This window comes from Tetrao urogallus, assembly GCF_951394365.1.
Source record: "Tetrao urogallus genome assembly, chromosome: 5".
Lineage (NCBI taxonomy): Eukaryota > Metazoa > Chordata > Aves > Galliformes > Phasianidae > Tetrao > Tetrao urogallus.
Genome location: NC_136818.1, coordinates 27,015,877 through 27,043,146, shown reverse-complemented (window position 1 = coordinate 27,043,146; position 27,270 = coordinate 27,015,877). Strand labels below are relative to the sequence as shown.

The following is a 27,270-nucleotide window of genomic DNA, read 5'->3' as shown; positions in this document are numbered from 1 at the left end:
TCATGGCGAACTCTTATCGCCCGGCATGCACCGCGGGAACCATTCCTCTGTGGAGGGGCGGCCGGGCGCACCCGATGCACGCCGGGAATTGAAGTCCTGGCGACCGCGCACGCTCCCCGCCGCGCCCACGCCCGCCCCTCCTTTTGTCCACGTCGCCCCTCGGCGCTCGGTGTGCCTCCGAGGTCACGTGCTCCGCTGCGCCCTCCCGTCCGGCGGCTCTGATTGGCTGAGCGGCGCGGCGCGTGCGGGGGGACCCGGAAGCGGCGGCTCGAGGCGGTTTCCCTGGCTACGCCAAAGGAAAGCGCTGGGCCGGGCCGGGCCCTTCCGCCTGCGCGTCTGCGCCGGGAGCCGCGGCCGCCGCGCCACGAGGGGCGGGCAGCGGGCGGAATGGGCCGCGGCCGGAGCCGGAGCCGGGCCTAGCGGCGGGCGGGCGGGCGGCCATGAGCGGAGCCGCGGGCTGCCGGGGCGGCGGCGGAGAGCGGGGGCCTCGCTGGAGGAGACCGTGGAAGCTCCTGGCCCTCGGCCTCCTCTCCGCCTCCTCCGTGCTGGCGGCCGCGCCGGGCGCCGGGGCCATGAGCAAGGAGGAGAAACGGCGGCTGGGGTGAGCGCGGCGGGGCCGGGAGCGGGTGGCGGCGGCGGCGTCCCCCGAGCGCGTTGCGGGCCGGGCCTCCCGCCGGCACGGCTCTAGCGTCCCGGGGCGCTGCCTCGTGTGGAGCCGCGGCCCCGAGCCCGGGGTGCGCTGCTGGGCGAGGCGGTCAAAGGTGACCGTGAGCCTGAGTGCGGCCGTAGCTGCGGGGTGTGTGAGCGGCCGGTGCCGTGGAGGTGAAGAGGCGAGTGTACGTGCGGGCCTGCCCGGGGTCGGAATTTAAGGTGAACGACGGCGAGCCTTTACGGTTCGTAGCGTGTGGTGAGCTGGAAGGGATCCTCGAGCCCTACCCCTGCCCCGCAGCACCGGCAAACCCTATGGCTGAGAGCGGTGCTGTGCCCACCATCATGAGCCTATGTTGAGGGTAATCACGAGACATAACGTGCCCCAGCCAAAACCAAAAAGCACTTGCAGCTAGAAGTGCACCTTCACATTTACACTCTTAAAACAGCAAGGTCACGTGCGAAGCTTTTAGTTAAGGTGCTGTGATTTGGGGAGGACCGTCTCTTCTCCTGAGCTTTGATGAGTTAGAATCATAGCTCCTGTTTGTTTGCCTGTAAGAAGCTGGCTTGCTTTTCCTGTGGGTGTTAGTTGAAGGATAAAGACTGCCATACAACTGGCACTGTGGGGAGTAGCATCGCTCTGGCAGACCTTGGATGAACTGCACGTTATGACTGCATGACCAGGGCAGCCTGGTCTGGTATTAAATGTGGAGGTTGGTGGCCCTGCATGTGGCAATGGGGTTGGAGATTCATCATCCTTGGGGTCCCTTCCAAACCGGGCCATTCTGTGGTTCTGTGATTTCCATGTGTTGCTGGGACAGCTTCACCCCTCGCATCAGCTGCAGAGCAGTGATGCTATTTGTGCTAGAGAAGCATTGTGCTGCCTTTCAGTTATTAATCATTAGGTATAAGCTGCTATGCAACTGTAGTCATGTTTGCAGTTGGTGAGGTTTTGGAGCGCAGGTTCTCAGGGTGCTCATAGTGAATTACGGTGCATGTTTTTCCCATGTGACTGCATAGTGAGTTTAAACTTTACTGTTTGGTTTAAAACTTCAGCATTCACAGCTTGAATCTGCATCTGGTGTGTGCGAATGACATCTCACTGCTCTTTGTGTCTTGTGTGAGTTGCAAATCTTAGCAGGCACTCTGTGTGTCTGCTCAATGACACAATCGTGACAGCGATGCTTTCAGCAAACATCCCATGAACTTAAATTGCACATAGAGACAGAAGCTGTGAATAGCTTTTTGGGCACTGACTCACAGAGCAGCATTGTGTGCTGAGCCCTGGGCTCAGGCTACAGCAGAAGTCCCAGCAAGATGTGGCCCCTGAAGCACTGGAAACTGGAGTCCCATCCGTGCTTCCAGTGGCTTAATGCACTGGGGGAGTGGAGATTATGGCTCAGCTTCAGCTTGTTCAATTAAATCAGTAATTTAGACCATAATTCCTGTCTCTTTTGTGTTTGGTCTTATCAGCGGAGGTTGTGAATGATGTAGGTGTTAGCTTAGGAATCAGCATGCCCTTTTGCCTTGCAGGGCTCCTTTGTCAAACAGGTATGGTTGGAAGCAGTGCTGTCTCTCTGAGAAACAGCTTTGTATAGCAGCATTTCTCACATTGACTGCTTTTCTAACATGTAAAATGTGTCTACAAGGATCTTCTTTACCATATGCTTGCCAAGGCCCCTAACACAAGGAAGTACCTTGTAACTGATCTGAATCATGGACAGGAATTTCTGCTGTGTCAGTTGGTTTTAGTGTGGTGATTATGAGAAGAGTGTAGCTGTGCTGGCAGTTGCTGAGCCAGGAATGTGTCCCATCTCCAGCTTTCATGTGTGGTGACACCTACAGCTGCTTAAGAGGAAGCACAGGGGGCTGAGAGTCCTCGTGTGAAATACTTCAAGTTTGATGAAGAAAAGCTTGAACAATAGCCAGATTAGGAGAAACTATTTTGCCTCATTGCTTTTACTTGAATAGAGTGTGCTGCTAAAATAGCTGTAGCTGAAACTCAGCTGCAGATGCAGAATCTTGCTGTTCTAAGATGGTGTGTTAAAGGACATTGGGCAGACCTCTAATGCTTTTTTTTTTTTTCCCCCTTATTTTCTTTTTTAGAAACCAAGTTCTGGAAATGTTTGACCACGCGTATAGCAATTATATGGTAAGGAAAGCACCTGTTTGCTTCTTACTTTTTAAATTCTTATGGCTGACCTGGGAAAGAAAGCCACCTTGAGTACATGATGTTCTACAGACGTATCAGGAGGATATTGGGAAAAGCAAAGCTAAAATAAAGAAGAGCAACTGTATGCCCTTCAGAAAGAGCTGAACAGATCTTAGGAAGAGAGATATCAGAAGAGTTACAGTGGATTTCAGATTGGTAGCTGGGAACTCTGTAGTCATCTGATCCTGGAGCGTTTGGGTGGTGCCTGTTTATTTTGTGGGTACAAACTAAGTCAAATACTTGTGAAGGAAGGTATGTTAGATGCACTTTGGTAGTTCTTGTACAAACAAGTACACTTTGTAGAACAGAGCAGGAAAAAAGAGGATTTGATGTCTGATCTGTGCATTCTCTCCTCTTCTGAGGATGTGACTGTCATATGACAGCGAGCCACACTTGCTTTGGTTTCTTCTCATATGGCTTGTGATTTTCTGAGCAGGTGTCTTCATGCTCTCAGTATGCAGAGTCAGTTTGCAATCTAATCAACTTTGAAATAGGTTAGCTTAGGTTAGATGTGTTCAGGAGTGAAGAATTACTTGGTGCCCTGACTTTCTCAAGTGAATTATTTTTAAACATGCTCTGAGGTAATACATTACTGAGGAGAAACTGTACATGTGGCTAATATAAAATGTGTTCTTACTGAATTTGGCAAAGCAATTCCTGTGTTCTTTGTGGCTGTGGCAGAAACCTCTCTTTTCAGTTGCACCTGTTCCTGCAGGACAGACGTATCAGTATCGTGCCACGTGTCCCAACTTCTGTATTACGACTTTACTCTATAAAACATGGGGAAGCTTAAAAGCTCGTCAATTAAAAGTGTATATACGTTATGAGTGGCACTGAACTATCGTGTAGAAAGCCAAGCAAGAGTATTTTCATGAGTTGCAGTTCCCTTCGTAACATGCTTTTGGGCACCTTAGCAGTTCAGTTAGTGTCAGGCTTTTTGGCGATGATTTGTAGCTAGTTACCTGGGTCTGTTCAAGTCTCTTGGCTTGATTTTCTAATCACGTTCTGAAGGAAAAGCTGTTAGGTACTTGGTCAAATTGGACAAAAATGTGTATGGCTGCAGTAGGGCTCTGTGCTCCTTCTGTTGGCTGTGATAAGCTGGGAGCTGGTACATGTCTTGACACATCTGAAACAAGAAAAGTTCTAATTAAGGAGAGGAATGACTTCAGCCATCCTGGAAACTCTGAAGCTAAAAGGATATTTACCTGCTATGTAGGCTGGAGTGCTGAACAAACAGAAGCGTGGCTTGTTTGTTCAAAGCTGAAGAAAAGATTAGGATGTCAGACTTGATTCTTACAGCAAGAAAATAGTGTATTTTTGCATCTGCTTCTGAAACAACCACCTGAAAAGTTTTGCTTCTCTGTTTCTATTAATAAGTGTTGTAGAATTGAGTTTGCTGGAAGACTGAAAATTCACGTTTGCGTGCCCTCCATGTTGTAGGTGCAGCACCAGGAGCAGTATATCTTTTTTCTTTATCCAAGTACCATGCTGCACTGAACACACAGTCCTGATTTAGGAAACGTGATCGTCCCTCCTATCAGATTGTGCTGCAGTTCCAGAGTATCCATGGAGCTGTTTGTACAGTAATTCCCTGAAGCATGCTTATTGAAACATGTGCCATATTTTCTATTTCGTGTCAGTCTCCTCCCTTTGAGGTTACTTGAAGGGGACAAGTTGAAAGCTGGGGATCACTTGATATGACAGTCTTTTCCTATCTAGATAGTCTACGTGATTCTGTTCTCCGAAACACTTCTGGTTCCTTATGATGTAGACTAGAAGCCTATTCTCTCCTTTTAATATCACCATTTTTTCTCCATCACTTAAGCCAGTGATCTTAGTTTTAACTTTACTTTTGCTATGTCCTTCTTCAGTCTGTTTTTTTCTGAACACTTTGCACAGATATTCAGAAACATCTGAGCTGTGTTAACATGATCTAGATTCTGGCTTTTGTAGTTGTGCTTGAGGAGAACAAAGAGTTGTGCAAAGACCCAAATACCCAGGTGGTAGATGGGGAAACAAATGGTCAGTTTCAAAGAAGTTGCTGTAAGAGCTGCTTATTTATAGAAGACTGCTTTTCCTTTGCCTTTCTATTTCACGTTTGAATGTAGATATTTTTTTTAATATATATTTGGATAGATTTAGAATATGTTTACTTGCAGTTTCAGCTGCAGTAATTTAACTTTTTTAACCTGTGCTTAGTTAACTCAGGGTGTAAAAAGGTGCAGTGCCAATTTCCTGATGGCATCAAGTCGGCTCTGTCGCCGGTGTAGGACTTCTAATGCAGATGTAATTCCTTGTGTCTGTGGTTTTTTTAATTAGGTCTGTTTCTGATTCATCTTTCTGGATGTCGTTGGCCCCTCTTGCAGTTTTTCAGCAAACCTCTCCTGCTGCACAGTGATGAATTTCATATTTACGTGTATTTCATGAGATGTCCTGTTTTGGTGGCAGCTTAAACCTACAAGACTTACAGCAACACCAAGTATGAACAGGGGTTTATGCAGCGTGCCTGGCTTAGTTGAATGGTGCCCTGCTGTTACTTCTGCCTCAGTGGCAGGAAGTCACGTTACACTGCTGCCTGCTCTGTGGGGTGCTTTTCTGAAAGAATGGGAGTAGCCTTTGCATTTCCTACACATCTGTAGCAGTGTTGTGCTCTTCAACTGGATGAAGTTTTTAATGAACTTGGTCTTACGATGCTTCTTCTGAACGTTACCTTTTGTTCTGCTTTGTGTACTGACTTAATGTACTATTTCACCTTCCAAGTGAGTTCTCATATCAGTCACTGATTGTGACCCTGAGTCACGTATGTTCACTTGGAAAAGTTCCCAAAGTGACTTTGAGGGCCGATTCCCTCTGATTCGTCCATGAAATACCAGTTCCTTGACAAAGCCTGCATTAGTACCAGTTCTTCGGCTCATCTTCAAGATAATTTCTGCCTAAGAAATGTAGTAATTTTTGTATGCACCTTGTTTCTAAGAACACAGCTGTTAATCCAGATTAGTAGTGAGTTGAGAGTCTTGGGGGTATTTTTTGGCTGTGGTGTTGGTTGTTCCAGACTTCTCTGGGAGGTTGGAGAGTGAGGTCCTGTTGCTCTGTTCAGCTCTGCAGTTTATTTAATGAAGTACAACAGAAGTGGACTTGCTTTTAGCAAGCTCTGAAGATTTACTGGAATGGCTGTAATGGTTCGAACTGTCTTCCCTTGTTTCCCTGCAGGATCATGCCTATCCAGCTGATGAACTCATGCCTTTAACTTGTCGTGGACGGGTGCGGGGTCAGGAGCCAAGTCGTGGGGACGTGGATGATGCCCTGGGAAAGTCAGTGTTTGGAACACTTACTGCCACATCTAAACCTCTAGGAATCTACATACAGCTTGCAGCCTGTAGCCCTTGGCCGTTCAGCTGACGTGCCCAGACAATTATTTGTTGACAAAGATTCTGTGGGGACATGCAGATCAGTAATTTGTTTCAAAAGTTCTCCTACGGAGGGGAAAAAAGCTATTGGAAAAAAAATTCATAGTTGTTTAACTTCTTCCAATTAGGCAGAAATGGCTTTTCCATTTCTCCCATGATTTTATCTGATGTGGATTTGTACCTTTATCAGGAGAAGAGAATTGACTGCTGATTAAGATGCAAAGATAATTTTTATGTATATATTTATACATGTATTCTGCAAGTGTTTTCTGCAGCAGAGCCAAGTGAGCAGAGCTGGTTGGAAAGGACCTTCAAGATCATAAAGTCAAACCACAACCTAACCAAGTAACTTCTGAATAGGGCTTACAGGGGTTAATTTTCAGCTGCACAAAACTGTAAGCTGCTATCATTCTGGCCTTATAAGTGATACTTAAAATGCTTTCTCTAGTAGAAGGCTCTGAGAAAACATAATTAGTCAAATGTTCATCACATGCATGATAGCCTGAGGCCATTGCCTGAGTATAAACCGTTATTTCAGAGCTGAAGTTCTTCATAATTTTTCTCTTTGGATAAACTGGAATATAAAGTACTGATCTTTTAGCCAACAAAATGCAGATTTTAAATTCTCCAAGCTAAATCGAGCAATCAGAGCCACAATTTAATTTCTCTAAGTGTTTCTAATAGATTTTTTTCCCCACGAGTGTTGTCTGTATGCAGACAGTTTATGTTCCTAAAGCAAAAACTTAAAAACAAATAGCAGCAGGTGATGGTTTTTGGTGTCCTTCACCAGAATGGCATTAATCAAAGCCAGAGTGCTTTAAGGTAACGCACTGTGTGCTATTGTGTCATTTGGGTTATTTTTTATTACATAGAAAACTTATTCTACAGATTCTGATGTAGTCTTGCTGTCTTTAAAACTGCATGGATCAGCCTTGGAGGTATTGAGGGAGATGACTGATGAAAGAATTGTTGAAAACTTGGATTTGTAACCTGGCCATTCTTTTTAATGACCTTCATTTACATAGTAGCTTGCTGTCATTTGAGTGAAAATGCCTTTTAGTCCTGTAGTTGCACTGAATGGTTCAAATGCTTGTATTTCTGCATACGTACCATTTTATGGTCCTAATAATCAGCTATATTTTTAGGCATTGGATTTCTTTTAGTACTTTTTCTTGCCAGCTGGCTCATCAGTTGTGTTCTATACTATTGGTTGCAATCATGGTGTGGTTTTACAAAGGAAAGTCACAGGATGAGGCAGTTGCTTCATGTTCTATGAATTCTTTTCCATGAGTGCTATCTGTCTGCTAACTTGAGAATGACCTCATGTTTAGCCAAACATCCACCCAACTTGGTGTGCACTAAACAGGCCCAGAGAAGGATAACGGATTAGGACAAGCCTTGTTGCGATACTCCTTTTGCAAACAGTGTATCCTACTGCAGTTGGGTACCACATGTCTCTTAAAAGCCTTGCAAAGTTACAGAACAAAATAATGTTTTCTTTATTCTTTCACTACTGAGTCAAACACTGAGTGTGATTACAGCAAACAGTGGCTTTTCCTGAAATAGATATATGGGACAGTTTCTGATTAGAGCAAATGAGTTTGGAGTGACTTTTTGGTCTTTCTACATAAATAAACCTTTTTATTATTTAATAAGTCACCATTCTTCTTTTTCTTCTTTTTTTCTTCCTTTTTAAGGAAAGGTTGAAATGGACTTTGAACAATGTTGGGTCTCTTTTCAATAGATTTTATTGGAGAAAAGAAATAAAAATGCTTACAATAGCTTTGAAAGCTTTGCAGTAAATAAAGGAATCTTTATAATCCCACTTCCATGTAATTGCTTTTAAAATTGCTATTAAATGACCTAATTTTTAAATGCACAGGTTTATAATGAATCCATTTTACATCTTATTTCACAGGTTCTCCCTGACCTTGATTGATACCTTGGACACTCTTGTGGTAGGTTTGATTTGTTGGTAAACTTGGGTAGAACGAAATACTGTCTTCTGGTGTTCAGACTTAACTTTAGATTTGTTTTGTTTAAAAAAGAAAAGATATGTACACCTTCATCACCTGTCATCTTTAGCCATCTGTTGGAATTGGCCAGTGCTGTGGAACTTCCAAGTGCTGAGGTGGTGGTAGTCAGAATTCGTTGCAAGAATACTAGAACGCTTCTGTATTTCACTGATGCTTTATCCCTTCTTGGGCTCTGTCTTAACAAAAAATGTAAGCAAGTTTTTTTATCAGTTATAGCTTATGGTAACATTCTTACTAAGAGGTGAGTACCTCTACTACCTACTGAGGTGGTTTTCTTAAATTGCATGTACATGTTTTGTGGATGAATTTGCAGGGACTTAAATGCATATTTAACAAGTGCACCCTGGGCACGTGTGCCAGGAAGCGTTGCCACAGCCTCTTCCTAAAAGATACCAATTGTCAATACAGTACTTTCCATTAGACTTCAGTCACGTATCTTGTAGTCTTAAAGTAGATTTTGGAAATTAGGGATCACTTTTGGCCATTCACATCTCCCAGCAAACAAATTTAAAGCTCTGAAAATCCTGACTGCACTGACTTGGTGTGTGAGTCATGTAATGCTCATCTTCCGACAGCTCTTCTCTCCTCATGATTTGCTGTGAGATGACCTTTGGCTGTCCGTGAATCACAAATGTTGAAAATGCAGAGTCTGTTACTCTCGGATTATTGGATTTTATTCTTTTCTTGTTTTAGGGCAGGATTAATACTTGTTGGATTTAAAGGCACTTACGGTAATGAATTGGATAAGTCACAAAAGTTCTTAAAGAGGGATTAAAAAAGTCAGTGTGAAAGCAAACCTGTAGGAAATGCTGGAGCTGTTCTTCAGGCAAAAGGAGAACACTGCTGGGAGGAAAAGGGCTGAGGGGACAATTCACTGAGCTTGGGATGTGGCTTAGATAGGAGGCTTCTGTCAACTGGAGGCAGTGAAACAGCCCAATCTCTGCTTTCACTGTTGGTGTACCCTGGTGCACTGCAGTTATGCTGTGGAATAGGGGAACACACAAACACCTGGGTAATAGTAAAGGTGCATTCTTTATTCTTTGCATAATGCTTTCATTTGCTTTCTTCTATCTCCTTAGAAAAGCAATAGTACTAATGTCTGTTCACACTGTGTCAGAACATGACCAGAATACCAATGCAAGGCATCTGAAATGCTTTCCTTATTAAACTGTTGCTCTTGTTCTTCCACGCTGTATGACTCTGTAAAGCTGTGTTGGAACCTAAACACTTGGTTATGTTTGTATTCCAGGTGTTAAATAAAACCAAAGAGTTTGAAGAGGCTGTAAAAAAAGTAATCAAGGATGTTAATTTAGATAACGACATAGTTGTATCTGTCTTTGAAACCAACATAAGAGTCCTTGGGTGAGTAACTTTCACATTTTCAGAGTTCTTTACAACTCTTATTTTTAGTTAAATGTCCTTAAGGTGTTCCTCTATGCTATGTCACCTCGTTTAGAATAGTTGTTCCTTTGTCAGTTAGCATAATTCAACACTTGCCCTAAGGAAGGTTTTAAAATGCTAGGCAGGAATCAGTGCAGTGGTAGTGAATCAAGCTGACCCGGTCTGACTGCTGCAGGCACAGCTTCTTTGATTAAAAAGAACCTATGTGTGCTGAAGGAGCAGTGTTCTGTTGTAATGAAACAGTTGTAAAGATTGCACTGCTCAATACTTGGTTTCATAGAGCACTTCAATGTTTAGGATAGGAAGCTATTTCCTATTGGAAGGGGCCTGTGGAGGTCTGCGCTCCAACTTCCTGATCAAAGCAGGTTTGCTCTAAGCTATGTGCAGTGAAAGGTGCTAGCTGTCCTGAACAACTGTGGATGAATTGGTGATTCATCTGCAGTTTGGGAGAGTCCTAAACAATAAGGATTGCTCTTAAGATACTGACAGCTCTTCTTGATGGCAGTTGCATCTGCTTAGCCTTCCTGAAAATCGTGATCATAGCCCAGTTATTTACGTAGTCATCCACATCACAGAAACTGCTGCACTGCTGTTTAGATGAATGTACCTATTGAGCTGTGGATGTTTTCTCTTGGTTTTAGTGGTCTCCTTGGTGGGCATTCAGTGGCAATTATGCTGAAAGACAAAGGTGAATACATGCAGTGGTACAACGGCGAACTTCTGCACATGGCAAAGGAGCTGGGCTACAAGCTTTTACCTGCCTTTAACACCACTAGTGGTCTCCCTTACCCAAGAGTAAGTTCTGTGCATTCTGCAGTTCAGAAATACTTCCATAAGCAAAATCTTTGTTGTTTGGTTTTAATCTCAATTTCTGCAGTCTCTTGCACGTGTATTAAGGATACAGGGGGGAAAAGAAACAGCTTTAGGTACTTTGAACCCCCAGGCTTCCAGCTCTGGCAGTTTTAATATACGCTGGTGTGTGTAAATAACGAACACAGAAATATTGTCTCATTGCTGTCTGCTGGTTTCTTGCTCCTGTAGCCACCAGTAAAATAGCTGAGAGTAATTTTTTTTTTTTTTTTTGCACGTATCTCTCAGCCAGTGAAAAATTAACCTGTGAGCACGTGAACATAGAATGGTTCAACTTCATACTCAGCATCTGATCTTTAAGAGGGCAGATGTAACTGGGAAGCTGTAAATAAAAACATTCACTTAACAAAATATCTGTCATATTCAAACAAAGCATGGTACGTATTCTTTGAATGACAGATTCAGGTTCAGTGAATCAACGTTTTTCTACTTGGAAAGGTCTGTTGCAAAACGTTTGGAGTTTCTCAACATTCTGGTGTGCTGGCCCTCTCTTGAACATGCCTGGTACAAAAGTAGGTCCATCTGCTGATACCCCCTGCAGCCAGGAGTACTGAGATATTTGCAGAGCTTAATTCCAGGAGCACTTCTGATGGTCTGAGTTTGGGTTTTCAGGTGAATAAATTGCTAGGGCTTGACTGTCAGAATGGTATTCTTTAATCAAATGGCCAGTGAACCACACCACAGATCTTTGGGTATTTTTGTCTTTGTTCTGGATGATTCTGTGTGTGTTTGAGGTGGCAGTACATGGTAAAGCAGAGCAAAATTGAAGGTGGGGGTTATGGTCTTCTCTTTTTTGTCTTGGAAAATGTGTGGATCTAGTTGCTCTACAGATGGGAATGTGAATTATCTCTACATGGGTGTAAAGTCTTGTAGCTAGTAAAAATAAAGGTAAGAATCTCTGCTTTTCTTTAGGTTAATTTAAAGTTTGGTGTAAGACATCCAGAAGCACGAACAGGAACAGAGACTGATACCTGCACAGCTTGTGCAGGTACCTTGATCCTGGAGTTTGCAGCTTTAAGTCGATTCACAGGAACATCTATATTTGAGGTTCGCTTGTTTTGATCTCTTGGTTTTGGGGGGATTAGGAATTCATTTGTTTTGTTAAATTTCTGTAATTTGGAATGGGTGCACATCTTAAGGGCTCTGCGGAAAAGGTCTTCATGCATTCATGTTTGGGGCTTTTTTCTAACAGCGTTCATTTGACTTTCTTGAAAGCTTACAGGAAGTGAGTTTGTTTGAAAGTAATTATGATAATACAGTATTAAACAACAAACAACTTGAAGACTCTCGCAAGAGGATGTTATTTACCTAGTTTTAAGATAGAGGGGTCAGGGCAAACAACAGGAAAAGTGACCCTTTTCTTGAGAGCCCGTGAGATATTAGTATCTGAAAATGCAACTCAAAAAGGGAAAATTAAGCACTCTTGTGATATTTTTGCCACGTATCCTGCTAGCAATCAGCATTCTGCAGGCATGTGTGCACTGCCCTTCATTGAACTGTCTCTTGGTACCTGTCTGGATAATATGCTCACTTGTTTTAAATGTTTGCCATTTTGTTGAGATTTACTGTTTGGTAGTTAGTAAACATCTCTTGCTGAGGTTAAATTACAGTCTCTTGAGAGATTCGGTGAGTCCAGGAATACTAAGCAGTCACTGAAGATGATAATGAGGTTTTTAGTATGGTAAGAAAACTCTCTTCTGAAATTTCAGGTTAGGCTTTGTCTTAACAATATTTTTTCTGTTTTCCTTGTCGCAAAGCAGGAAAGATTAAAATAGTAAAACAATAATACGTACCTTTTAATGAAGAGCATTACCATCAGTATTATGGTTTTATGCTGTATTAGAGTGTATTTGTAGAAGTGCCTCCATAAGAACAGCCCCAGTGAAGTTGTACAACACCTAACGGGGGGTTTGATGTCAGCAGAAAGCTAAATGATATTTTTTAAGGTTATGGGTGGTGGTTTTTTTTTTTTTTTTTATTCTAAAGAAGGCAGGCTCTTTTAAATCCAGATCTGTGATCTTTCAGTATGGGCCTGGTGTAACTACTTACATTGGATGTGGACTGAGCATGCTGCTACTTAAGCATATGCAGTATTGTACTGAGTTTTACAGTTTACATGAAACATCTTAATTTCAGTAGACAGTAACAGTCTTTATCTGTTTTCTTCTGTAATTTCCTTTAACAATGTTCTGCTGTTGCAGGAATACGCACGGAAAGCTCTTGACTTCATTTGGGAAAAGAGGCAGCGCAGCAGCAATTTGGTGGGTGTTACAATTAATATTCACACAGGAGACTGGGTCCGCAAAGGTGAGTGCTATTCTGAGTCCAGGCTTGGTGAGAGCAGGTGGCTTGGGGCAAGGAAAAAATGTTGACAACTTTTTCCCCCGTATGAATAACTTTCTATAGACTGTTTTAAAATGTTAATGGGATGGGCACTTGGAGCAAGATGCACCTGCTAAACTGAGGCCTGACTTTCCTCTGAAAGCATACTTTGGTTGAGAAACTAGTTTCCTTTGTTTCAGGGGTGTTCTGATTCACTTTAGTGCTGACATAGGAATGCCTTGAGATGTACTTTCAGAGATCCTGCTATAAACAAAATACAAATAGGACTGTGGTTGTACATGGCAGTCAGTAGAAATCTTTTCATAAGAGGAAAGTACGGCCAGCTTAAATGCATGTCTGTGTTATTATGTGTATTGGTATTGCAGAGTCTTTAGTGTAGGCATACAGCATCATATATTTGCATCCATCCACCCCTTAATTCTAGTTACAGACAGCTTTTCCTTTTACTGAAAGTGTCTTTAAAATCAAAATGAAGTTATGTGAAAGTACTCTTGTAGCTACTTAAAGTCAAACCAAGTTTTCATTTTTTTACTGCTTCCAGATAGTGGAGTTGGAGCGGGAATAGATTCATATTATGAATATTTATTAAAAGCCTACGTCCTGTTGGGAGATGACAGTTTCCTGGAAAGATTTAACACGGTAAGTTAACACCTTGCTCTGGGTTGTTCCTCCTGTTCTGGCTAATTTAAGACTGTTGTCAGTCATCTGTATATGTAAGTCATCTGTTAGCCTGTGATCTTTAGCAGAATTTCTGTGACTTCTGCAGTGCCAGCTCTTTTTAATGAGTTTGTGCTAATCTGGGTTGATCTGTCCCCTCAGCAGCTACTGTAACCCCAGCTAATGAAGGTAGAGATCTTCTGGACAGTTTTCCAGTGCAGGAGAATCTGTATTTCAAGAATGTCGTGGCTGGTATAATACTGAAAAGATTTCTTTAAAGCAGTGAAAAGGCTTTGTGTTACAAATCATGCTACAACTTCTTTCTGTTCTGGAGCAAGAAAATCCGAAAATCAAAACCCAAATCTTTCATTGTGTTGCAGATCTTAAGGACCAGCACACATTTAAGTGTATTTACTTAGATTCCCAAGTTTGTAAGGTTATTCAGTAACTCCATCAGCGTCATTCTTTCATAAGAACATTCCTTCTTTTGAAAATAGCAATATTCAGTAAAAACGCTTTTTTTATCTTAAAATCATAGAACCATTCAGGTTGGAAAAGACCTCTAAGACCATTTAGTCCAGCCGTCCACCTGCCATCAATATTGCTCTCTACGCCGTGGCCTTCAGTACCACATCTACCCTTTCCTTAAACACTTCCAGGGGTGGTGACCCCAAAACCTCCCTGAGCAGCCTGTGCCAGTGCCTCACTGCTCTTTCTGAGAACAAGTTATTCCTTATATCCAGCTCTAATTGTGATAGCTACTTGTTTATGACTGGCTGCTGATTATCCCTTTCTGCATATGTTACTTGGAAAATGTGACTTAAATTGCATGTGTAATACTGTGGAGCATTGCAATACCTGCTACCTGTTTCGCCTGTGAAACTTGAAGCTAATAGGCATTGCCAAATAATGCCCAGTAATGATTGGGAGTGTTGTACTTGCCCTTCCATTGACACAATGCCATAGGCTTGTTTATATAAATCTGTTTTTTAAAGTGTGTTGATAATATAAGCTTGTTGTGTTCCTGTTATTTGTCAGCACTATGATGCCATAATGAAGTACATTAGCCAACCACCTCTCCTTCTTGATGTTCATATTCATAAGCCAATGCTAAATGCTAGGACCTGGATGGACTCTTTGCTGGCTTTCTTCCCAGGACTGCAGGTAATGTTTAAAAACCCATGTACAGATTGATTTTAATAAGAAAGGAACAATTAAATAGGCTGGATATGCAATGAACAAGTCAAGCTTTGTCATTTGGTTTTCAAAAACACTGAATTGAGATTCCTGTGCTCAGCTTCTATGCTATGGTGCAAATTGATGTGCATCAGGAAAAGCACGTCCATATGATTCTCATCCTTCGCTCCTGAAGACACTTGAATTAAATTGCCTTTTTAGTAGTCTAGAGACAAACTTCCTAGTTTGTTTGCTAGCTACACCTTTAAGACAAACTGAATCACATTTCCACAGCAATTGTCTGAAAGTGGTAAAGATCCTTTTTCTGTGCAGGCAGTCTTCATGAGCTCAGTTATGTGCTTAAAAACTTCTTAAGGATTATCAATGCCTTAGAATGAAAGAGGGTAAAGTTTACAGTGTGTATCTGCTGCAAATGTAGAAATTAGTGTGCAGTGTGAGTGTGCCTAACTTCAAATATTGCTTGTATGTGTGGTAAGTTCGTGTACATTTTGTTACTGAATTTTAGGTATTGAAGGGTGATATTAGACCTGCTATTGAAACTCACGAGATGCTGTACCAAGTTATAAAGAAGCATAACTTTCTTCCTGAGGTAAGGTGATTGGGATTTGATCATATAAATTAATTCTTCATTTGAGCAGTGTCAGCTACCCATTTGGAACAGCAGTAGGTTTCGTGTCGTTAAAATCAGAGGCTCGCTTCCACAACATTCTTATGCAATTTACAGTTCTAATGACAGCTGCTTTGAAGATGAAATATTGTCATTTACCTAGGCTGTAATTAACATGGTAGTAATGATTAATAATTGCTGAGACTTTGCGTTTCAGCCTTTCAAAATTGACTTTGTCTCATTTCAATTTGCATAGTTTGTATAAACACGTGTGGTTGTAGCTGCTTGGTAACATAATGGCATTAATGCTAAAGATGTTTTTTCAGTCTCTGTACTTACAAAGGAGATTTTGGAAGATCTCTTACTGGTGTTTAAGCCAATATGCCATACCCTGTAGCAAAGGCATTGTTTAAACCCTAGTATGAAGTAATAATTAATTTAATCTGTCACAGAAACGACAGTGGATATTAAGAGTGAATGCATAGAATGGGGAGCTTTCAGATAACTGCCTTCTGGTCTCTGGCATTTCTTATGTTAGAAACAATTGCTTACAGTCTGTCAGTCGGAAATGACACTTTAATGTAGTGGAAGTGTCAGGTAGTAGGTGTATCTGCAGATATGGTATTTGTCAGCTCTGCTTGGTCTCTGGAACAGCCCTGCATCAGGCTGCTCTGCCTGGATTGCAGCAGTGTGCTTTTGCAGCTGCAGGAGATTGGAGGTTGCATGCTCCTTCCTGGGACTTGAGCACAAACTCAGCTGGCTCCTGTTGCCTCCTGACAACCCTACAGGGCTGCACTCTCAAGAGGCTGGATGGTGTCAGGATTCCAGTGCTGGCACAGCTTAATCTGATTTGTGCTAAATGTGCTACAGCGCTGTGTCAGGTTTTGACCTGAAGTGTTCTAAATGAATGGAGGTTCCTGTGGTGTCCAGAAGTTGATATTGGGCCTTTGGTCCTCCACTGATGTGCTGTAGTTGTTGTAGTACTGTTATTGTGGATTTCAGAAGAAACTGATGTGTGGTTTTATTCTTGAATTTATTTCTGACCATTTATTTTTGGGGGTTTTTTGGGGTTTTCCTCAGGCTTTCACAACGGACTTCAGAGTTCACTGGGCTCAGCATCCTTTAAGGCCTGAATTTGCTGAGAGCACTTACTTCCTGTATAAGGTAAAGTCACTTTCATTCTTCTGACTTTTGGTTGCACCGAGGGTTTTGTTGGTGCTTTGTTTCAGTTACAGAACGAGCAGCCTGTCTCCAGGCTATTCTGTAAGACTTCCAGATGGAAGCATTATTGGTATCAAAGATTGTTCTAGAAATGTTGTATTATATGCCTAGAATTAAAAAAGACACTGCATCAAAAGACCATACTTTTAAAGTTATTTAGTGTTTCTTGAGCTCTCTCGGGGATCGTCTAGAGACTTGAGTACAAAAACTACTTTGTAATTTACAGAGCTGCAACTAAGGTCTTGGACTTCTGGAAGCATTTTCATATGCTTGTGTGCATATCTGCAAAAAATGACAACATATTTGAGGTCCCCTTTTCTGACTTTTGAGTACTGTTGAGAAATTAGGCCTTACCGGTGTGCAGTAAGCTATGGAAATAATATTACTGCTAGTAAAATAAAAACTGCTAATTGTGTGATAAGTCTGAGCACACCTGTTTATTTGTTTTCTGTTGTTTTCATAGGCTACGGGGGATCCTTACTATCTAGAAGTAGGAAAAACACTCATTGAAAACCTAAACAAGTATGCAAGAGTGCCTTGTGGGTTTGCTGCAATGAAGGACGTTCGTACGGGAAGCCATGAAGACAGGTGAAAACATCTGTTTATTTGAAAATCTAGTTATCTTTCTGATGAAATGGAATTAATTAATTTCTGAAAACAGGCAAATCACTCATTGAGGTCCCTTCCAACCCAAGCCATAACACAGAATCTCAGGGGTGGAAGGTGTGTCAAAAGATCAAGTCCAATCCCACAGCAGCTAAAGGAGTTCCCTACAGTAGGTCAGACAGGTAGGCATCCACATGGGTCTCAAATACCTCCATAGGAGACTCCACAACCTCTCTGGGCAGTGTGTTCCAGTGCTCCGTCACCCTGACTGTAAAGAAGTTCTTGCTTATGTTAGTTCAAAACTGTTTGTTCAAGTTTTAGTCCATTGCTCCTCGTTCTATCAATAAACACCACTGAGAAGAGCCTGACCTCATCTTTTTGCCTCCTATGCCCCTTTAGGTATTTACCAGCACTGATCAGATTCCCTCTCAGTCTTTTCCCCAGGCTGAACAGACCCAGGTTGCTCGGCCTTTCTTGATACAGGAGATGCCCCAGGCCCTTCATCATCTTTATGGCTGGACTCTTGCTGGACTCCTTCTAGGAGATCCATGTCTGTTTTGAACTGGGGAGCTCTGAACAGTTCTGTGATTGATAACCAAGTCTGAAATTATCAATTTTTATCAAAATCTGTGAACTATTTCAGTAGTTTTGTAGGTTCAGATACGTGAGAATATAGTTTAATAGCATTTCATTTCAAGCACACTTTCATTAGGCTTGGGTAATAGATTGCTTCATTTCAAATAAAATATACTTCAAAAATAGAAGTTTGTAAAAGAGACTTATTTGTTTTTACTGTAATGCCACCTTCTACTGAGCATTAATTGATTCAGCACATTGAACATAGTTTCCTTTGAAGTGAAAGGAATTCAGATGGATTAAAGTTCCATAACAATAGTCATGAAGCCTTCAGGGATGGAGCAAAATGAGTATTTTTTTTTAACTGACAGATTAGAGCAATGCATATCTTCTAAAAGGGCCTTTTTTTTTTTTCTCTTCTCTAGAATGGACTCTTTCTTTCTGGCTGAGATGTTTAAATATCTTTACCTGCTGTTTGCTGATAAGGAAGACATGATATTTGATATAGAAGATTATATATTCACTACAGAAGCTCATCTGTTACCACTCTGGCTTTCCACCACAAACCAAACCATCTCTAAAAAGAATACAGTAAGTAACAACTCAGATTTCCATCAGTTCTAGTGGTACTTTGGAGCAGTTCCCTTTTTTTGAGAGAGAGAGAGAGGAAATGAAATAGAAATAGTAATTTGTACTACACTGTGACACTCTGTTCAATGTGAACTGTTTCATTATATGAGCAGTGACAGGCACACGTGCATGAAATATATTCCCATAATCTGATTCTGCAGCGTGGAGTCTTGAGAAGAAAGTTGTGGAATATGAGCAGTATTTCAAAGGAATTGGTCCCTCTCTGGCTGTGTAAATTCTAAAATAATGCAATATAATCTTTTTGCTTTGTATCTATTTTCTTTTAATTTTCTGAAATTGTAGCAATGTTGCTAAGTTTTTATTACACAGGCTGCACATTTTCAAAGTTCTTTTTTCTGAATCTGCTGCAAATTTACTTTGACAAGATGCAGTTGCAGCTTCTGAGATGTTAAATTATTCCAGTCCATCTGATATACCTCTATTGTGTACCTTTAAGAATGTAAATGGATTTATAAATCAACTCTGCCTTCCAGAATGCCCTCTGGCATTCAGATTGTGCCATGAGGAATCATAGAAAGTCTTCTCTCTGATTCTTCTGTCCGGTAAGGTGGCGTAGTTAATCTTACAGGATTAAAATACGACTGGTAAGCCAAAGCAATGAGAGAGGAAATGAGTAGGAGGGTGTGTAGGATTTTGGGGGTATGAATTCCTTTATTTCAGTGAATACTGTTTTATTGTATTTGAAGTGAAAACTTTTTGAATGACTTGCTTATAGCATCCAGTGTTGGTAATACATTTCATGAGTCATGGAGTCGATTTATTGTTTTTTAATGCTGGAGATCCTACTCTCTTTGATACTCTCTTTGAAGTGTTATGTATGTGAACATTTATCATCTCTTATCTTTGAGTTTTGGAAAGGGGGGGGTGAAGGAATTTTAGATGGATTTAAAAGGGACCCTGTGTGTTACTGAAGTCTTTCAGCACCTGTAATGTAACTTCATTTTTCCCCTTTTTTTTTATTTTTTGTTGATTGTGTGATCAGCATTTTTCAAACTATGCACGGAATTCTTTGAAGGGTCTGAAAGACAATTTTACACAGCTTTCATCCCCAGCATGAGAAGGTGATTATTTCTGAGATGCTCAGCATTCCCACAGAGCGTGCTCTGTGAAGTGCTGGCTTAACTTCTGAAGGGTTTGAGAACAGGAAATGTTCAGTAAAAGGACAAAGAAGAGAATAGAGTGACTTATCCTAATGCAGTTTACTTAAGTTTTAAGTCTAAACTACAAATATGACATAAAAGTAAGATAATGCAGAAAATGGCCTTGACAACTTGCATGAAACACACTCTTGTGGAAGAGGATCAGGCCTGGGAATACCTCAGCAAATGTGTTCCTATGTCCCTGGGCTCCAATGGGGTGCACAAATGCTGAGGGAGCTGGCATAATGATCCTGCAGAATGGCTGAGAGGCTGTGGAGGTGTTTTGCTTTATTGTGGAATTTATCTCATAGGGTAAAAAAGGAAAAAATGAATGTGTAAATTTATTTTTAATGTAAACATAGTGCTACTAATTCGAAGTGCCTGTGAGATAATTGGTGGTAGCAACCCCAATATCCTGTCTGTGGGGTTTTCTTCCTCATAAACAGGAAAGGTCATATCCCAGTGTGCTGGAACTTGCAGAGTGTTACAGGCCTTCTTTCTTTAGAGATGCCTACTGTTCATCACAGTTAGAGGATGGCTACTTTAAAGTATTTATTCCGGTAACCTGAGAGCCTTTTAGTTCTTGTTTTTGAGGAAACCTCTAAATATTTGGTTTTAATTAAATATGTTGTAAATAGGGTTGTTGTGTTTTTTTTTTTTAAAGTAAGTAAATACTACCTTTAATTTTAAGCAGAAAAGTTAACTTATCCAGTTACCCAGTGCAAAACTAAGAGAAGACTAAACATGTCTCTGGATCTTCCACTTCAGATGATTCATGTGATTTCAAATTATGAAACAGTAACTTATGCAAATGTTAAGTCCTGATCTGATATCAGCTCTGAAAGTAGAGATTAATCCTTGCCCCTTCACAGGCCTGCAAGCCTCTATCACTCCTGAGGAGGAGAACATTTTGTTCACATGAAGGTTTTCAAGAAGCCTTGTTTTCTTTCTATATAAACCTGCTTAAGCTTCATGAAACATGAGTATTATTTTATGAATGAAGTCATTTTCCTGCAGTTTTATTTAGAACATCTTTTTACTCAAGGGAGAGGTGAGACTGCCTTAGTAATATGAAGCAAGAATTACTGAAGACTGCATCTGGTTCAGACAGAATCGGGCAGCACCAAATGGAGTTGTCATTGCTTTGTCTAGTTGGTCAGCACCGAGAGCAGGGACACAGCTATCATGAGCAGGAGTCCTGTTTGCTGCTTGCTCATAAACTGGTTTCTGCCAAAAACAAATTCTAGGAACTGGATGCAGGACTGGCAGATTACAAATTAGAGCTGATGTACTTATCCCCCAAAGGTTGCGGGTCACTGGTAACTTTTTCACTGCATGAAGAAGCATGGAAAAACTACGTATTCCTTTTTGTGGTAACTGGGTGGTTATTGCATTCAGCTGCTGTATCCTGAGTACACAGATGACTCAAGGATGGGTCTGTTTGTTGATCATCTTCTCATAAAAATGCAACCTGCTTTTTAATTGGTGATCTGCATCTTCTGTTTCAGACTACAGAATACACAGAGCTGGATGACAGCAACTTCGACTGGACCTGTCCGAACACTCAGATCCTCTTCCCAAATGACCCAATGTTTGCTCAGAGCATTCGTGAACCTTTGAAAAATGTGGTGGATAAGAGCTGTCCTAGGAGTATTTCAAGAGGGTAAGATGAATGTCTTCTGTCTTTTGTTAATATAGCAGTTATAGACTAGAGCAGCATCTATTAGGTACGGGAGGAAAAACTTGAAGTGTATTGGAGCTTGCTGTGCTCGAGTTTGCATTCCTTCTGGCTGTGGGAAAAACTAATTCTGGTTTTTCTGACTTCTTCAACAATGCTTTGTTCATTTCCATCAGGAATTAGTGAATCTGTCAAAGCAAAAGGAGCTTTGTGAGCCATATGCTCCAAGTGGGAATTGTAACCCAGGTATTACCAGAGCCAGGAAATGCATCTCTATGATTTGTAAAGGAATTTCTGTAGTCTCTTGACTACTTTTTTCCATAACAAGAAAATAGTGCTGCCATACATCATTGCACATATTGTGAGGAGTTTAGGGCAGTCAGTTAAAGTTGAGAAACCCTATTGTTATGAGCACCTCTTTGATATTTATACTTAATAAGTAGAACTGTGCAACAGGAAAACTGTTTTTAATCAGTTTTACAGTTAGGCAGACTATTTAAGAATGAGAGGCAGCATATGGTACGTTCTTACTGTCAACATTGCATGTTCTTTTTTGCAGCAGAAAATCATCAAGGATATAAGCAGCTTTGAAAAAAGGCTGAGAAGTTGCTGTCTGTTGAAATTTGTGCTTTACTTTATTCCAGAGAACTCTAATGGTGCAGTGGTAGGCGTAACTTGGGCAGGTTTTGTGAGAGTTATGGTTCAAGAATGATCTGATTTTTTTAATGCTTTTTTAAAAATATCTTTTTATCAGAGAAGAGAGCTTGGGAAGTGGACCAAAACCACCCCTGAGAGCCAGAGACTTCATGGCCAGTAATCCTGAGCATTTGGAGATACTGAAGAAGATGGGAGTCAGTTTGATTCATCTTAAAGATGGAAGAGTGCAATTAGTGCAGCATGCAGTGCAAGTAAGACCCAACAGTACTTCTTCTGAAAACTTCTGGTAAAGTCATGCTGGCTGTGTTGTTTAAGACTTAGAGGCTCAAGAGAGACAGACTGACTGAAAAGAGGGCACGTGAGGTGGATGTGCAGCTGTATTTAGCAAGTTTATGGCTGTTAAAGTCTTGCCTCAATAGCACTTAATCTTCTATTAAATTAGGTGGAGGCACTTCATGTCAAATTAACATAGCTAATTACAATTTACCTAAAGCTTGAGGTTTTCAGAGTGAGAGATTTCTTTTTGTTTGAGACCTGCATGCTAACACATTTTTAGTCTGCATTATGGTGAAGATGCTGAGAAGTTCAATTGGGGAATGAGTGCCAGGAGCCTGCACTCTGTACCTTAAAGTCTGCATAGCACTGAATGTTTGCCAGTAGCATTGTTTTGTTAGGAAAACAATGTAAAAACAGCATTTTTTCTGAACCACTGAAATACCAAAGAATGTCATGTAAATGGTGGTCCAAGCAAAGCTAATTTCAGGGTTTTTTTGTCCCCCAAGCTCGTCGAACACTTATGGAGAAACTTTATTTGTATTTTTTTTTTAACAACTTAGGCAGCAAGTTCACTTGATGCTGAAGATGGCTTACGGTTCATGCAGGAAATGATTGAACTCTCCAGTCAGCAGCAGAAAGAGCAGCAGCTACCTCCTCGTGCTGTTCAGATAGTTTCCCACCCATTTTTCGGTAGGGTGGTCTTGACTGCTGGACCAGCACAATTTGGAATGGATTTATCTAAACACAAATCAGGGGTATGTAAGAATGTATGTGATTGTAGCTTTCTGTTACTTATTGCTTAAGCTGAAATGATTTGGTATTGAAGTTGTGAGTATTTCAGGGTGGCCAACTGGAAGGGAATGAAAGAGGTTAAAATGACAGGATAGTGCAATGACAGAACAGGGTCTTTTTAAATGAGTGGCTTATTGGTCCACTCCAAGTCATCAGCCATGATTTAGGATTTAGTACACATAACATAGTATGACTCTGAAACACATTCATATAATCTGCATTGTGTTTCTCAAGAGGTATTCAGTTTTAAGGGCTGATTTTCCTACCATGTCAGCCATGGGTTTGCAGAAGCCCTTTTAGAGTTGAAGTAAGTTGCTGTTACACGAGCTTCCATAAAAGGCTGTAGGTGGAAAGAAGAAGAAATTGTCAGAGAGGCAGCAGTTCCTATTGGAAGCAGTGGGAAAATCCTGTGAGTTGCACTGGGTGTGGTGCTGCCCAGCAGATGAGTCTCAGACTATTGGTTCACAGCATACAGTTTTTGGAGACAGCAATTCACAGGTACAGACAAAACATGCTGAGATTGAAGAGTTAGGTTTTCACGTGGCCATTCTTTGTTTCTCAGCTCCAGGGGAAGATTGCCTGTGCTGACTGAGGACACTTAATGCATTAGATTAACTGGAGGAAATAAAATGCTTAGGAGTCTTTTGCAAGCTTGAACTTACTTCTCTAATTTTCTTGTTTTGTTTTTGGTTTTGCTTTTCCATGCAGACAAGAGGATTTGTTGCAACCATTAAGCCGTATAATGGATGCTCAGAGATCACTAATCCTGAGGCAGTGAAAGAGAAAATTGCCCTGATGCAAAGAGGCCAGTGTATGTTTGCTGAAAAGGCACGAAACATTCAGAAAGCTGGAGCAATAGGAGGCATCGTTATTGGTAAATAGAGCTTTAATTTATATGTGTAAATGTAACCTGTGTTGTACACACTTGAAGATATTGGGAAGCTGACAAGGCTGTTAAACTCACTGAGACGGTGGTACTTCAGCACAGAAACTCTGTTTTCAGGGGATAAAGAAATGTTTTGTTTATGTCTGGTTGTGCATGAACAAATCATGGTGGGTGATTGCCACTGGTTTTGCAGCTCAAAAGTTGTTATTCTAAGGATCATTGGATCTTAAAACAGTGAAGACTGGGGAAAACTTGAAGTACAAAATAAATGGAAAAAATGGTAGGGGGACAGAGTACAAAAATTGGCTTTTTGCAACCAGTTTCCCATTTTCTGCGTGGTGTCCTCCCAGCTGGCTGTGCAGTGTGAAGCTACTAGTCTGTAGCCTGTCTGACTTACAGAGGGGTGTGCTTGCTTTGTCTTTGTGTGTGTCTGGCTAGATGACAACGAGGGAAGCAGCAGTGACACAGCTCCTCTCTTCCAAATGGCCGGTGATGGAAAGAATACAGATGATATCACAATCCCCATGCTCTTCCTCTTCAACAAGGAAGGAAATATTATACTGGATGCAATCAGGGAGTATGAGGCTGTGGAGGTGCTCCTTTCTGACAAAGCAAAAGATAGAGGTAAGATTAAAGGCTTCCTTTGATGCAGATTTAGGTTCTGTCTGTGCCGCAGCACAATGTGAGATGTACAGTAGATATTTCTGTTGCTACCCAGAGGTGTAAATGTGTTCTTTGGTAACGTCAGTTTTCTGTCTGACCTTACTGTTTTTATCATATGAAAGCCATTATCAGAAACGTGTTGTTGTGCCTCCCTCCCTGGCCTTGCCCCCTGAGTTAATGTTCACATCCAGAAATGCTGTTCATAAGTTAAGTGTCAGTTTGAATAATGAGACAATGCAGTCCTCCAGATTCCTTTTGAACCCTTTTTGTCATGATCTGCTTTGAAGTAGTATCAGAAATAGTGCAAGTGTTTTCAGTGCCCTACATTGTAAGTGCCTCTCGCTTATCAAGCTCCCCAGTGACATTCTTGGTACCCAGAAAGAAAAAGACAGTTATTACAATTATTTTGCCTGTCTAGCCACTTTTCAGAGGTTATCATGAGAAATAAGGCTGCTGACCTCAGATGTTTTGCGATTTGTCTGCAAGTAGTACTAGAAAATTACAAGCTAATACATTTCAAATTGAAGTGTTTGCATATGGCAGAAATTTCTAGGCTTTCCATCTGAAAGCCTTCCTGGTAGCACTGCTTTATTGATGCAGGTAAGCTAGAAGCAGCATTAACTTTCTGCACATTTGTAGAGGAGATGCTTTGAAAGCTACAGTATTGTTTTTTGATAGCTGCTGCAAATTCCTCTTGTTCATAACTATGGTCAAGCTAATATAGCAAAACACTAAATGCAAAAGATAGTTCTGCATTTGAGAGTTTGTAATACATATGTGCTTCTTCCCCCTTCCTTGTGCTTTCATTTGGAATCCCAGCAACAATCTTTAAAGGTAAAACGATTCCAAACTACATTATTGATAGCAGTAAGTATCCTGTATTAAAATATGCAGTTAAACTCCCTTGGGGGCTTGCAATATTAGCATCCTGGATACTAGTTGCGAGCATTGAGCTCCAAAGAAATTTGTGTGCTTGAATTCAGGCAGCTGCTGTAAAGTTGCAAACTAAATCAACGCTGGAGACATCAGCGTCAGTTGCTGTGGATGGGGATGTGAGGAGGGAGGCTTTGGTTCTTGCAAGTCAGTTTAGCAAGCCTAAGTGCATCTCCCACTGCCACGGATGTGTGATCCTGGTGGGCTTAGGAGTGCCTGGAGGCCTGGCATTACTGGAGTATTTGCTAAGTCTGAAGGGTGACAGCTAGTGCTTGTCTGGGAATTGTGATTCAAGTTTGAGGCTCTAAAACCAGCCTCACTAGATTGCTTGTCCTCTGTAGTGATTAAATGTTTTGCATCCCCTCCCTCTGTAATGTATGTTCCTTAATAGTTTTCCTATCAACAGAGAGTTTGCGCTTCCTTGAGGAATAAGGTCAAAGGAAGTAACTTGGCTTTTGAATTACATAGTAGAATGCTGCCTTCCTGTATTTTTCAAAATATGTTTTCTTTCTCTCCCCTTTCAAAGACTTGGAAATGGAGAATATGGACCAGAAATCATCTGAAAATGATTCACGCAAACAAAATTCAGAAGAAGCTTCTTCAGCATCTCAGGATGTTGGTGCAGTCGGTGAGGAGCCTGAAGGAGAAAGCTCTGACATTTCTGACCCTGATTCCTTATCTCCTGCTCAGGCAGACAGTGACAGCATTTCCACTTCAGATCAGGATTCCTCCATCCCTGGACCTGGTGAGGCTGATGCTTCAGAGCCAGCATGCACACAAGGGGATGAGCAGCCTCAGGAACAGCAGAGTGAGACAGAGCCAGACTCCAAAGTTAACTGGGACAATAGAGTACAACCTATGGAATCCATATTAGCAGACTGGAATGAAGATATAGAAGCATTTGAAATGATGGAGAAGGATGAACTATGACTTGTAGTAATAACTTATTTGCTAGTAAACGAATGGAGAACTCTTTGGGTAGAAGTGAGGCCTGATAACTGAGAACTAGAAAACATATTCAGTATTGTGATGAGCAACCAGGTTTCACCTGGAAATTATCATAGAAATCCAGCACGCGCTCTTTGTTTTAATTTTTCCTGTTTAAAAATGGGAATGTGCAATTGAAGCACTCGTGTGGCCCCACTGCGCGGTGCTGTGTCCCGGGAGGTTTGCTCAGGGAGAGAGCCTGACTTCTGCCTGCCAGGTGCCCAGAGGTGATGCTGCCTCGGCCTCTGGGAGGCACAAGTTGAGCACGTGGGGCTGCCAGCACCATTCAGCAGCCGCCAGTGGGAGCAGCTGGAGGCAGCAGGACGGCTGCTGCCCTGCTGGGAGCGGAGCTGTGCCTGGTTTCCCTGACCCCCCCCCCCCCCCCCCCCCCCCCTGCTCTGAAGGCCTTCCTCGCTAGCAGCAGGTGAAGTGATGTCTCCAGTCGCTGCATCTGTAAGACGCAGGTAGAAGCTGTTTGGTTCTGTTCTGACGCATTGCACCCAGACACAGTGGTGTTGCTCGTTGCTCCTTCCATCTGCTGCGTGAAGAATGACTGAGATGGCCCGTGAGCTTTTTCTCCTGCTAAATTCAGCTGGTGAAGCTGCACAAACCAAAGGCAGTGTGCTTTGTAAGCAGGTGCAGTCAGGGAACGAGGATAGCCTGCTTCCTTTGGGGCTGCCAGGTTAAGGTTGGTGGTGTGCTATGAAAGTTACATGTGAGGTGAAGGTAAAGAGATTGGGGCAAACGGTGAGCCCTGCAGGTTGGAAAACCCAACCTACCCGAGGCACAGTTTCACCTGGCGGTATTCCCTGAATGCACACCAAGCA

At 41.8% G+C, this 27,270-nt stretch overlaps 1 protein-coding gene across 1 annotated transcript; it reads left to right on the top strand.

Moving 5' to 3' along the window:
• Positions 1 to 440: 440 nt before the first annotated feature.
• On the top strand, positions 441 to 26,386 carry EDEM3 (ER degradation enhancing alpha-mannosidase like protein 3; the record flags this gene model as incomplete). The annotated part of the gene is made up of 21 exons (XM_079536001.1): positions 441 to 601; positions 2,755 to 2,800; positions 6,071 to 6,171; positions 8,186 to 8,225; positions 9,553 to 9,665; positions 10,346 to 10,499; positions 11,487 to 11,621; positions 12,776 to 12,881; positions 13,459 to 13,556; positions 14,613 to 14,738; positions 15,277 to 15,360; positions 16,459 to 16,542; positions 17,063 to 17,187; positions 18,207 to 18,372; positions 21,080 to 21,234; positions 22,004 to 22,157; positions 22,743 to 22,937; positions 23,683 to 23,848; positions 24,299 to 24,484; positions 25,343 to 25,390; positions 25,983 to 26,386. The coding sequence occupies 21 exons, from the start codon at positions 441 to 443 to the stop codon at positions 26,384 to 26,386; spliced, it is 2,847 nt and encodes a 948-aa protein (XP_079392127.1).
• Positions 26,387 to 27,270: the final 884 nt, after the last annotated feature.